Genomic DNA, 13,598 nt, shown 5'->3' with positions numbered 1-13,598 from the left:
CTTTTCCACCCCCATCCCCCCCTTTCTTCTGGGCGAGTTGTTTGTCCGTTCACAAAACAAATACTCTGAAGCCCAGTGCGGCTCATGGGAATAAATTTCAGGTCGAATTAGTACAGTTTCCTTGCTGTCAGGACGGTGGAATTAATGGTGTTTTGATGACACGAATTTTGAAGGGCGAACAAAGACGCTGAAGGGAGGGAGACATGACTCCTTAGAAGCGCGGTCCTCCTCTCCCCCAGCCTCTCTTGTCTTCCCTGTCATCCGTCTGCCAATCTCCCTGTCCATGGTTAGTTAAAGGCGCTTTTTATCCTCTTTTCTTTCCCACAGAGTTTGCCAGATCCGGCCCAGTGCCTGGGTTCCAAGGGGACACGCTGCAGTTGGCCTTCATCGACTTGAGACAAGTAAGTCTTTGTGTTTTTGTTTTTTGTTTTGCTTTTAAGATGTGTGACTGAAGACCATCAGGTCTTAAGGGAAGGGAGAGGAGGGGAAACGGCGTCAGTGATTTACGCCAGAGACCTATATTTCCCCCCTCCTCCTCCTCTCGTCGCTCGAAGCCACCTCCTTGCCGAGCGCTCCTGGAGATGGTGGAGGTGAAAAGGGCTGGTGGAAGGGGGCGAGGAAGAAAGCCAGGCCTGACCCTGGCCAACGGGGCCATTGTGCTGCCCTCGGCTTCCGCGGCCGCGGCGCGGAGGGACCGCGGCGACTCCGCGGCCGGTGCCGAGCAGGTGCTGGGAACAGAGAGAGCAGTGATGCAGAGCCCGCCCGCCTCGGGGACCTTTGTTCCCAGAGAATGCCCACGGAGGCGTTTGCGAGGGCGGAGGAATTTGCATTCCCCTGTGTCCGTGCCCGTGTTTGTCCCTCTCTGTGTCCCTCTCTGTGTCCCTCTGAGGCTCGGCCACCCCCCCGCCCCCGTCCCCTCTTCCGCAGATGCTCCCCGGCCAGCAATGACAAAGTGGCTCTTGGGGAAGAAGGTTGGGGAAGGCTCCACCCATCGGTGGCCACCTCTGGAGGGGGCCCCGTTGGAGCCAAGTTGACCATAGCAGGTACTGAGGCCTTTGTGGGGCTTGGCAGCCAATTTTGGGAAAAGGGCCATTCTGGGGAGTCATTTGTTTGGGGAGAAATGGGCATTATTGATACACTAGGCCGGGGGGAAAAGTGAGGTGGTCCTGTCATCTCTTGGCACTGAAGATGGATGGGTTGGAGGGAAAGTCTGAATGAAGTAAGACTCAATGACTGATGCTTCTCTCCTATTAAAACAATCTTTTTTTGTCCGTTAAACCCCCCTGGCTTTGTCCCTGCTGCCATCATGATGCAGTGCCTCTTGTTCGCGGGGTTGACGTAGTTTGCATTCTGAAAACTTTCGGGTGCCGAGGGTATTTCTTAGATCTGCATAATCCCTTGTATCGATGATCTTGCCCCTGCCTCTGATTCGTGCTGGAGCTGCTTTCAACCCGCCAGGGTTTGAGAACTCCTCAGAATCCAATTGATGTGCGGGGAGCCATCTGTCATCCCATGACACTTGTGTTAACTTTAATAACATCAGGACGCCGCTTTTCGGGCCCGGGCCCGCCAGGAACTGCCAAATCTGTTTGCAAAACGGTCCCACCAGCTCCATGGGAGAGGTGTGCGTTATCACCAGGCTGTGTTGACACTTTCATCTTCATTAGCTCCTCGGCACGCTATTGACGGCGGCGCTCGACGCGCCCGCAGCCTCCCGGGTGTGGGGGAATGTGGAAGCCCTGGGCATTTTCCAAGCACCAGGCCCTGAATGTGGGGGTTTGGAGAGGGAACCTGGGGCTCTTGGAAGAGTGAAACGCCTGAAAATGTCCTGGTGAGGTTGAGCCGGTGAAGCGTTCGTGTGGTTCATGAGTGCAAAACGCAGCCAAAGGGACCCAGCTCGGGTGAGGAGGAGGAGGAGGAGGAGGAGGAGCCTCCTCGGTCCTTCCTCCTCTGTCCAACGGGTGTCCTTGGACATGGGGATTTTGTCTTTGTTCCAGGAGTTTTGTTCTTGCATTTAAGAACCTTGTTCTTGCTCCCAGGCTTTGTTCTTGCATTTAAAAGCAGCAGCCGCACCTCTGAATCTCAAGGCCAGGCTGGACAAGGATTGGAGGACCCTGGGACAAAGGGAGTGTCCCTGCCCATGGCAGGGGTGACACTGAGTGGGCTTTGAGATCCCTTCCCACCCAAACTGTTCCAGGATTCTGTGATTATGCAAGGAGAAAGGGGAGATACAGGTGCCACCTGAGGATGGGGAGTCCTGGATCTCGTGGATGATGGTTGGTGATTGGTGAGGGGAAAATCAAGGTGTGGTAGAGATCGTGGGGAAGAGCTCACCCATCCCTGTAGCACGGAAAGATGAGGCAGTTCCCCCTCCCTGGTGCCATCCATGACCTGATCTGGTGGCATGTTGGAATGTGTCACCAGACCCCATCCAAGCAAGGCTCTCCGTGGCCACCAGACCTCCTTTGAGTGCTCCCAGCACTTGCTGGACTGCAGCTGCAGCTGGGGGCAGGGCGAGCTGGGAAGGTCATGGATGAAGGTCTTTGATTGTTCTTGGACTTGTCTTGACATTTCTCTTGGTGGACTTGGCGTTCTTTCTCTTTCAAGCCATGAAATTAAACTGGAGCAGAGTAGATTAAATGGGATATTGGGAAGGAATTGCTCTCTGTGAGGGTGGGGAGGGACTGGGGTGGAACCCAAGGCCTCCCAGAGCAGCTGTGGCTGTCCCTGATCCCTGGAAGTGTCCAAGGTCAGGCTGGACATTGAGGCTGGGGTAGTGGAAGGTGTCCCTGTCCATGGCAGGGGGTGAAGTGAGATGAGATTTAGGGCCCTTCCAACTCAAACCATTCCATGATTCTGTGAAATGTCACCACAATGTTGGTTTAAATGGAATGACCCAGCTGGGGGAAGGAGGGAGGAGAAATGACTGGGCAAAAATTCACCAAAACAGGGAAATTAAAGAGATTTCCCTTCCCAACATATTTCAGTAGGAGCTGTAGCAGAACGTTTGTAAATCGGAGAAAAATTTTTGCTGTAATGGAGGATGATTATGGGAGTGACCAAAATTAATAAAAATATGAAGTGATAGGAAAATGTGGTGACTTGGTTTGTGCCTTGGTGCAGATCCTTGTAGTGGGAAATAAACCCCAAAAAGATGCCAGTGTTTAAAGGCATCAGTTTGTGCTTGTGCAGAGCAGCAGACTCCAGTTTTGCACATCAAAATCCTGGTTTTCCCCTCGTGCCCAAGGAGGTCAGGAGCAATTCCATCCGTGTCTGGAAAAGAGGAAGAGTTGAACCCAGAAAATCAAAATTACTTTTTTGAGCAGGGAGAAATGTAAAATGGGGCTTGATTTCCTATTCTGGGACAATCCTAAATCCATGAATACCCTTAATGAAGTCATAAAGGAAAACAACTCCCATCTCAAGTCCTTCTGCAGGAGTGAGACTCAAATATTCCAGGTTTTTCAAGGAAGGAATATTTTCTTGTCCCCCTTCCAGTTTAAACCTTGCTCTTGCACACTCAGTGCTGTGTTTTAGAAATCTGAAATAAATTTTGTCCCATTTAGTTCCTTGCTGAAATTTGAAGTAATGAACTCGTCTGGATCTTCCCCAAAGACTCCTGAATGTCCAAACACCACCAGAGATCTCCAGGAGCTCTCAGGTCATTCCCAAGCCCTCATGTGGAATCATTCCCAGTTTTCCCCACAGCTGGGAGGGTTTTAATTTTTGGTTTTCCTGGGTTTGTTGTGAGGATGTTGGTGCAAGGGGAGGGTTTTGTGCTGCTCTTTGAGGTCCCTGCAATCCCTGGCCAGGCTGATCTCTCCTAGAAGCCAGATCAGCGCTCGTGGCCGCCTTCCAAGGAAAATCTGCATCCAGCACTTGAGGAATTCCACTCTGGGCTCCAGGGAGGGAACGTACTCAGTGATGAGAGCTCCCTCCTCCCAGCCTCTCCTTCTGTCCAGTCAGTTACAAATGCTGAGTGCTGAGTTTCCTCTGCAAGTGCCAGCCTGAGCTCTGAGGGACGTTTGGACCAAGGCAGGTGGGAACCCACCTGGGCTGAGGCACCTGGATGTCCAAGGGATGGAGACAGGGGGGTTCCACTCTTCTCCCCCAGAGTTTTCTGCTTTGCTTTATGCAGACCTGGTGGGTTTGAGTTTCAGCATCAGCTCCTCAAACCCCATCAGTGGGGTTAAGACAGCCAAGGTCAGGCTTAGGTGGGATCTGGGCAAGGAATTCCTGGCTGGGAGGGTGGGCAGGGGCTGGGCTGGAATTCCCAGATTTGCTGTGGCTGCCTCTGGATCCCTGGCAGTGTCCAAGGCCAGGTTGGACACTGGGGCTTGGATCCACCTGGGATAATGGGAGGTGTCCCTCCCCATGGATGGGATGGGATGAGATTTAGGATCCAACCCAAACCATTCCATGGTTCACCTGGGAGTGGGAACCTCCTAAGGAATGGGATGAATTTAAGGTCCCATCCAACACAACCCATTCCATGACTCTGCTATTGCTTGTCCCATGGGAAGTGCTTTGTTTGTGTCTTTTCCCTGTGCTGGGATCCAGCTGTGGTTATTGTGGGATCCTGCTGGACCCCAGCCAGCTGGGAATGGGAAGTCTCCCTCCAATGTGTTCATTTTTCTCTTATTAGCCCCGACAGAGACACTTAATAAAGGAATGATCCCCTTGGGAACACAATTCCCTTCCATCCCTGCTCTGTGATGGAATCATGGAATGGTTTGGGTGGAAAGGGACCTTAAATCCCATCCCATTCCACCCCTGCCATGGGCAGGGACACCTCCCACTATCCCAGGGTGCTCCAAGCCCCAGTGTCCAACCTGGCCTGGGACACTTCCAGGGATCCAGGGGCATCCCTAACTTCTCCCAGGTTTCCTCTCTCTCCTGCCCTGTGTGCAGTCCCCAGATGTTCCCGTTTTCTCCTACACCTTTTTATCTAAAAATAAGAGCCAAGCAGAGGAGCAGAGCTGCAGCGTGAGCTCATCCCTGTGCCTCACATTCCAGCAGCCTGGATGCCTGGGCTCTGTGCCTGGATTTAAGGAACCACCTGCTCCCTGGGAGGGAGCAGCCAGTGTGAGGTCACTCCGGGAGCTCCAGTTGTGCTGGAATGGTGGGCGTCCAGCCTGGCTTCTTATCAAATACCAGCTGATAAATCAGGTGTTGGGAACCCCCTCTGGCTGGGTGGTTGGCTGCTCTGAGGGCACTGGGAGGCCTGGAATTGTGTCCTTGTGTCAGGCACTGGAACAGCTCCCCAGGGAATGGTCACATTCCCAAGGCTGCCAGAGCTCCAGGAGTGCTGGGACAACACTCCCAAGGGTGCCCAGGGTGGGATTTTGGGGGGTCCCAGACAAGGGAAGGAGTTGGACTCAATTTTGGTGGATCTCTTTCCATTCAGCACCTCCCATGAGATGTATCCCTGTCCCTACTGCTTCCATGTGCTCCAAGCTTCCATGCCCAGGTGGTGGCTGAGGAAAAGCCCTTGGGAATTTGGGCAGAAGGTCCCCTTGGTGTGACACTGGTGGCTCTAGCCACCTCTCAGCTCTGACATTTGTCATTTTGGTGGTGGGAAGGTGGAGCCAGTCCCTCCAATCAGTCCATGGCAGCATCCAGGACACCCTGAAGGTTCAGTCCCACCAGGCAGGGAGCTCTGGGTTGTTTTTTTAACTTGTTTTTGTATTTTACAGCTAAATGTTGCTCCCCAGCCCTGCAAAGTCAGGAGACGTTTGGGGAGCAGAGCAAAAACAAGACTTTGGGTGAGCCCAGAGCCATCCTGCTCAGCAAACTGGTTTGGCCGAGGCTTCCCAGCTGGTTTTGCTGGGAGATCGAGCAGGAGCTGAGAAGCACACGGAGGGGGTGATCAATTAACCCAGCGCTCCCGCCGAGGTGTCTCCTCCCGCATGTCCCTGCTTGTGTCTCCAGGGTTTCTGCTGGGAGAGCAGCTCCCACGGCTTTGTTGCCACGTTAGTCACTGGATGCAGGAGGGCAGGGATGAGAAGGTGACTCACGAGGGGTTTTCAGCTCGTTTCAGTCGCTGTTTTTCATCTCCAAATTGTTCCCTTGGCTCCAGCCCCCTTCCCCCACTGCCTTGCCCGGCCTCAGCCTCAGAGCTCGAGTTCTGAGCTGAACTCTGAATTCCAGGTCCTGGAATTCTCTCACTCTGCTCTGGCCAAAGAGGAGTCTGAGCGCTGGGTTTGGTCCAGGGAAGCTGTGGCTGCCCCTGGATCCCTGGAAATGTCCCAGGCCAGGCTGGACACTGGGGCTTGGATCCCCCTGAGGCAGTGGGAAGTTTCCCTGTCCATCCCAGAGGGCTGGGACTGGATGATCTCCATGGTCCGCAGCCCATTCCATGATTTTGAGAGGCCAGGTTGTACTTTTGGGTTTCTGCTCACCTTCACTGTTTAGGGCCCTTTGCAGGAGATGTTTTTGCCACGGAAAGACAACACTGGAATTTTTTATCTTTTTTACTTTATAATCAGCACAGAATCACTCAGGTTGGGAAACACCTCCCAGATCATCAACCAACCATCCACCTCTGCCTTTCTCCCTGTTTTCCTGCATCCTTCACTCCTGTGGATCCTGTCCTTGCTTAACAACCCTTGAATTTTTTTCACCTCTCTTTCTGTGGCCTCTGGCACTTTGTCCTGTCCAGCCCGGTGATCCAAAGCCCTTTTCCACCCCTGGATCCCAGCCTGCATCTCCCAAACGTGCCAAGGGAAATGCTGAATTCCAGAATTCCGCGAATCTTTCCCGGCAAACACCTGGAGCACTCAGGAAACAGAGGTGTGAAGACACAGCTTCCAGTGTCAGCCCTAATTCCTCATTTCCCAGCAAGGAGAGAGAGGTTGGAGCCGGTTGGATCATTACCCTTAAATCCAGGATTTTGCTGTTCAGATCCTATCTCCGGGCTCTTAATTACTTCAGTGGCTCCTCTCCAAGTTCCTTACACCGACTGATATCTCCTGGATCGTGTATCCAGCGTTATTAATCACCTTCATTAGGTGGTGCCCACAGGCCATCGAAAAGTGCCCGTTTTGCTGCTTCTTGTGCAAACACGAAGCCCTGAAGGGTCTGGGGAGATAATGGAGAGCAGCAAGGGCAGGTGCCCGACTTCCAGCTGAGCTAATTACTGCTAATTAAAGGATATTTTGTTTCCTAACACCCCTGAGTGTGATGGAGGCTTCTCTAGGCGTCCATAACCACATCAGCTTCCCAGAAGTTGTTGTTATTATTATTATTAATATTAATATTATCGCCTTCATCCTCTGTCCCACCTCTCTACTTCCAGAAACCCAGATGATCCTGGTTTTCCTGAATGCCAGGTTGCCTGGGGAAGGCAAAGCTGCAGTTAATTCCTGGTGGACCTCAGGAATGGCTGAGTGTCCTCTCCAAGGTCAGGGGGAAGTAAATCATTTCATTAAGACAAAGAAACCACCATTGGATTTCTCTCTCCAGAAATGCCTGGATTTGTGTTTTCAATCCATAATTGGAATTCATTTACCTTTGGAAATCTGCGAAGTTACGGATTGGTTGAGTTGAAGGGCTGGACAATCTTTTCCGGGAAGAAACCTTCCCCAGTACCCAACCCGGACCTCCCTTGGCACAACCTGAAGCCGTTTCCTCTTTTCCTGTTGCTTTTTAACTTGGGAGAAGGAACCATTCCCCGTTTAAGTATTGTCTCCATCCATCCCTCTCTCTCCCACCCCATGGCTCCCTAAAAACTCTTGGGAGGGGTGAAGAAACAGAAAGAAGATGGAGAGAAACCAAAACTTTCCAACCCAAACCCACAGGTGTTCCATGGGGGGCCCTTTTTTGGCTTTATTTCCTGCTCCCAATGTCACCTGATCCTTGTGCTTTGGTGTTCCTGTGTGGCCTCCAGGTAGTGACACCAAAATGAGGGGTTTTCCCTGGAAAACCAACTGGATCTGGGTCAAAACCTCTCCCAGGGCATCTGGGAGGCATCTAAGAAGCAGCAAGAGATGGTTGGGGAACTCTTTTGGGACCTCCTGAAGTTCAGGCTCAGCTCCAGCCTGCATCCCTGCTCTTCCAGGTGTCACACACCTCTGGTGCTGCTCACCCTTCCTGGAATTCCCGTTGGCAACGCTGCTCCCCGTTGGAGACCCATCAGAGATGATCTGTAAATCCGTTTTTCCTCCCCCCAGCGTGGATCCACGTGCTCAGCCATGGGTTGTGGGGCAGGCACTGCCCGGGGAGCCGGCAGGGATCCCTCGGGCTGCGGCCAGCCCGGCGCTCCAGGAAGAACATTCCAGAGCCTTGGCCAAACCACTCTGTTTCTTCCTTGTCAGGCTCAGGGCACTATTTTTATTTTTTCTTTCTTCCTCAGTGCCCAAATCCCAACAGTGTTGGAGAAGGGCACATGGAGTGGTTTATTTGTTTTTAAATCAGTGTTAACTGCCTGACTCACAAAGGGAAGGATCCTCCGAAGTCTGGGCTGGAAATCCAAGCTGCCTCTCACTGTGCTCTGCGGAAAAGGGATGGGAAGAGGGCAGGAAGCACAGAAGCAGGAGCTCAGAGCAGATTTAGAGCCTAAACTCTGATTTTTCCTGCCTTGGTGGGTTCAAACTGGCCTTCGTGTTGCTTTAGACCCAGCCTTTTGTGGTTCAATCCCATTAGAATCACACGGATCCCTCTCCCCTTCGGCTGCTCAGGCTCCAGAGCCATCACTCTCCATCCAGGAGGGATGCAGTGGCATGGGGAGGACTTAAAAGTGCCTGGATGTTCCCCAGAGCCTCCAAACAAAAAAAACCCAGGGTGCAAACACGTCCTGTTAGCACTTCTGGGCGGCGGGGAGCGCTGCCGGGGTTTCTGGGCGCTGGGAATTGTGGAGCCTGTCGACACTCGGCCCTCTGGAACAATAAAAGCAAACAAACAATCAAATCCTCTGTCACTGGGAGCCTTTCAGACAAAGGGAATAAATGAAGGAAATGAGGAGCTGGAGAGCGAGGAGAGGGGTTTGGGACCTCGTGGTTGGGTGTTGAATTCCTGCGGGCAGGGCACGGGGCGGGTGTGGGGGTGGGGGCAGGAGGTGGTGAGGTGGGAGAGACCTTTCCCACATTAATCATGGAATCAGGGAATGGTTTGGGTTGGAAGGGACCCCAAAGTTCCTCTCATTCCAACCCCCTGCCATGGGCATGGACACCTTCCACCATCCCAGGGCGCTCCAACCTCGCCTTCGACACTTCAAGGGATGGGAAGTGACTCCAGCCTGGTCTGGTGGAATTTTTTGGCAGAACAAGGAACCACTCCCAGGACTCCACGGAGAGCTTCATCCCAAGGGACCTTGCACTGGGCCAGGAACGTGTTTCCATTGGGTTTTATTCCTCCAAGACTCAGCTGGAGCCTCTGGCTCCTCCTGAGCACCCTCTGGCTGCCCTTGGCCCACCCTCCCTGGAGCGGGGCCGTGCTGTGGGAACCAGGATCTCCTTCCCGAGATTCCTTCCTGTAACTGCAGTCTCTCATCCAGCCAGGAAAACAGACACCGCCAGGAGTTGCAGAGGGCCCACATCCCCTTTATCCCACGGATTGGGGCGGGACTGACAGGAGCAGAGGGGACCAGAGGTGGGTGCCCTTCACCTCCACACCCCCTGCTGGGAAACCGAACCCGCTCCGGTGATCCGGGAGCTGCCGCTCCTGGGGGATGAGGAGGAGCTGTCCATAAAGGAGCTTTTATGGAGCTGCCTTTCACCCATCCAACCTTCACCCGGTGCCATGTGAGGTTCCCCCCTCAGGAGGGGAACTGGAGCTCCAACAGGAGCTCCTGTTGCTGCCGTGATGGGGAAGCATTCCCGGGTGTCCCTGGAATGGGATCCCCCAGCCGGATCGCGGTGGGTGGCCGGGGGAGTTGTGCCTTTGAAGCCGTAGGGAAACTTTATCCCAGTGCATCCCTGTCATTCTTCTCCTTGTGACCTCTCGAGGGCAGCTGGATCATTTCAGAGCAGGGAAACTTTAGCTCCTGGAAAACCTTGGGGTGTTCCACCAGCCAAGGAGTCAACTTGCTGGGATAACACCATGGGATGAGGGATGGGACCACTGGGGCTCTTCCCATCAAGGTGACTTTGATTGTGAGGCCTCGGCCCCCGTGTCCCGCAGGAATGAGGGATTAATTCCCTCCCAGACACTCAATCCCCGAGCAATCTGTTCTGGGAGTCTCCCATTGATTTTTTCCCTGTTGGATTTGAGGAGTGCAAATATTGAGCGGCGTTTACGGCGCGCTGGACATGTGGATTAGGAGGGAAATCGATGAGATAAGGTCAGTGAGGAAGGGCAGGGGACTGATGGGGATGAGGCAGAGGAGAGGGAGCTCGACCTCTTCGTGCCTCAGGGGGTGGAGAGAAACTGTGGGAATGATGGTGTGGAGCTGTGGGAGAATCCATCGGAGAGCAGATCACTTGGAATAGGTTAAGAATTGGGATTAAGGTGATTTTAATGTCACATTCCAGCCCAGAATTCCCAGGTCACTCGAGGTGAAGGTGCTGCACATCCCACCCTTGCCAGATGTCATTTCATTGATGGGTTGACAGCAAGGTGGCACTGTATAGCCAGGAACATCGCGCCGGGATCCATTCCAACCTTCCCGTTGGACTCACGGAATCACAGGATGGTTTTTCAATCAATTAGCTCCTCGCCATCCTGGGATAAAAATGGTCATTTCCATTCCTGGAGGTTCTGCCGACTCCAGGGCGCGTGGGCTTGGATTAGCCGCCGTTAAATGCATCAATGGGTTATTTTTAGGCTGGGTCTGCTAGGAGAGTTTCGAGGTTGATCTGGTGAGAGTGGGAAGTTTTGTGCTCTGGCTCCAAATCCATTCCAGTGTTTAAGTGCAGATTTCCTGTAGAGTTCCTATAGGAGAAAGGGTTGTCAGGCACTGGAACAAAACTTCCACGGGCGGTGGGTGGAGTCCCCATCCCTGGGGGGATTTCAAAGCCCTGCAGATGTGGCACTTGGGGACACGGCCAGCGGTGGCCTTGGCAGTGCTGGGGAGGAGCTGGACTCGATCTTGGAGGGCTTTTCCAGCCGGGATGATCCCGTGATTGCCCAGGTGTGTCAATGCTGCTGTCGGAGACGCCTGGAGGTGTCCCAGCTGTCGACGGAGGATGAGTAGATGGGACACAGCATTTCCAGGGATTTGTGTCCCACTGGAGCAGCAGCTGGCAGATGCTTTTCGGTGCCTGAAATGGTGCCAGCCCGTTGGCTGGAGGAGCGAGGCTGCTGGCCGTGAGTGACGGGTGGGTAATCGGATGTGTGTCCACATCTGTCTGTCCTGACGGCAGAGCGGAGCTGTGAGGTCACAGCGCCGCTCCCAGGGGAAGGACAGGAGCTGAGGAGGGGGTTGTGCTCCAGCTGGGCTGAGCCAGCTGCTCTTCCCAGCTTTTAATGCGCTTCTGCCATTTCAGGGAGTTGGGATTTGGGAATTCTGTCTCCAAAAGGCCGTTCCTGTGGGGCGGAGGGGACACAGGCAGGTGGGGGTCGGGATCTGCTCCCTGTGGGACAGGACAAGAGGAAACGGCCTCAGGGTGTCCCAGGGACCTGAACGTCCCATTCCAGTTGGATTTTAGGGATAAATTCTTTAAGGAAAGGGTTTTCCAGCCCTGGCACAGGGGTGGTGTCCCAGTCCCCAGAGGGATTTCGAAGCTCTGTGGATCTGGCACTCAGGGACATGGGGTGGCCTTGGCAGAGCTGAGTGTCAGTGATCTGAGGGGACTTTTCCAGCCCCATGGTAATTCCATGGTTCTGTGTTTTTCCACATCCGAAATGAACCAGCCAGGAATGTCCTGGACTGAGCTTCTGTCCTTCAGGTTGGCTTTGCATCCTGCCTTTTGATAAACCCAACGCTTCATCCTGGAAATGGAACAAATTCACCAAAGCATCACAGATTTAACAAGATCAGAAAGTTGATTTTTTTTTTTAACAAGATTGGAAATCCTGAGTGCAATTCAGGCTAAATATTGGCACAAATACCCTCATTATTCCTTGTTTTTCTGCATATCCTGAACAGCTCCATGGTGGGATCAGCCGAGTGCCAAGAGGGCTCCACGGGCTGGGTGCACAGGGAGGAGGAGAGCAATTAGCCTAATGGGCTTTAATTGCAGAATCATGGAATCATTTAGGTCGGAAAAGACCTCTGGGATCATCGGGCCCAGCCTTTAATTGATGAAGGTGGAGGTGGTCTGACCAGCAGAGCAGGGAGGGGGCCTTGGCTGCTGCTGGGGGATTGGGGTCAAGCTGTGAGACTGGCCAGAGGGAGGACACGTTCCTTGGACCAGGAGGACATCCTGGGCTCCAGGACTGTCCCAGTAATGTGGAGGGAGAGAGGATCAGGAAGGGGCTGCAGCTCCAGGAGTGGCTGAGAGCAGGATAGGATTTTGGGAAGGATTTCCTGGCCGAGCTGGAATTCCCAGATTTGCTGTGGCTGCCCCTGGATCCCTGACAGTGTCTATGGCCAGGTTTGACAATGGGGCTCAGATCCACCTGGGATAGTGGAGGTGTCACCGCCCATGGGGTGGGAATGAGGTAATTTCAAGGTCCCTTCCAGCCCAAACCATTCCGTGATTCCATAATTCAACCATTCCCTCCTTAGTCCCATCCCAGAGAGAAGAAACTCCCAGCCTTTCCCTTTTCCAGAGCAGTAGTGACTCCAACTCTTCGCAGAGCACTGGGATGAACTTTCCACTTCTTTGAGAATCTTCTGGCTTTGAAGCCAAACGAATCCCAAAAATGCTGCAGTTTGGGGTTCCTGGGAAAAGCAGCACATGGCATGGATTTGGTGCAGGAATGATAGGGAGATCCTGATGTTTATTCCCCAATTCCCATCCGTGTCCGAGGGAGGAAGGTTTGGAGGAGACATTGGGGTTGTTTTGGCTGAGGTTTGAAAATGCTGCTGTGAGAATTCAGCCCCAGCGCTGAGAGCTGTGCACCAGCTCTGACTTACAAAAAACAAATAAATACTGGAATAGTTGGTGTTAACTGGCCCATAAAAAAGTAAATAAATACTGGAATAGTTGGTGTTAAATGGCCCAACTTCCTTGACCCAGCTCGTGTTTTCTGGATAATCTGCAGGGATGGCAGCGGTTGGGTCCTGTGAGTCACCCCGAGCCTTCCTCTTGCTTGAGCAAACCCTGACTTCCCTAAATAGGATAATTCAGCTCCCTGGCTCCCTTCGTGTCTTTTCTGATTAATTGGTCAAAATTTGGGCTTGGTTTGGCCAGACGGAGCTTTTGTTTGTGGTGCTTAATCGGGGTTTGTGTGTTTTGGGGTGAGAGCTCTTGTGAGCAGCGCTTCGATTCCTGTGATTTTCGTTTGGGGTTTTTATTTGGGATCTTCCCGCAAATCCAGGCCAGGTTGGATGAACTTGGAGCAGCCTGGTTGAGTGGAAGGGTCCCTGCCCGTGCTCTTTTCCAGCTCAAAGCCTTCTGTGATCCCATAGAGTGCTGCGTGCTGGGCTGGGGTGGGGCTGGGAGTTCCTGGCATTGGAAATTCCGGTTGCCGCAGATACGTGGATTTTATTTAAAGCCCTTGTGTGTGTTTTCAGCACGGGCTGGAGCCTGATGTGCTGAACACCATGAAACAAA

General features: G+C 53.1%; 1 protein-coding gene across 4 annotated transcripts in view; it reads left to right on the top strand.

The window, feature by feature from the left end:
- Positions 1-13,598, top strand: part of EXOC6B (exocyst complex component 6B) — a 328,073-nt gene that overhangs the window by 256,314 nt on the left and 58,161 nt on the right. For all 4 annotated transcript variants that reach the window (XM_059845563.1, XM_059845562.1, XM_059845564.1 and 1 more), the window contains exon 20: positions 328-401. In XM_059845563.1, the coding sequence (XP_059701546.1) occupies positions 328-401 (74 nt within the window). The remainder of the gene's footprint in view (positions 1-327; positions 402-13,598) is intronic.

Source organism: Haemorhous mexicanus, chromosome 4, assembly GCF_027477595.1.
Source record: "Haemorhous mexicanus isolate bHaeMex1 chromosome 4, bHaeMex1.pri, whole genome shotgun sequence".
Lineage (NCBI taxonomy): Eukaryota > Metazoa > Chordata > Aves > Passeriformes > Fringillidae > Haemorhous > Haemorhous mexicanus.
This window is presented reverse-complemented; position numbering and strand designations above follow the sequence as displayed.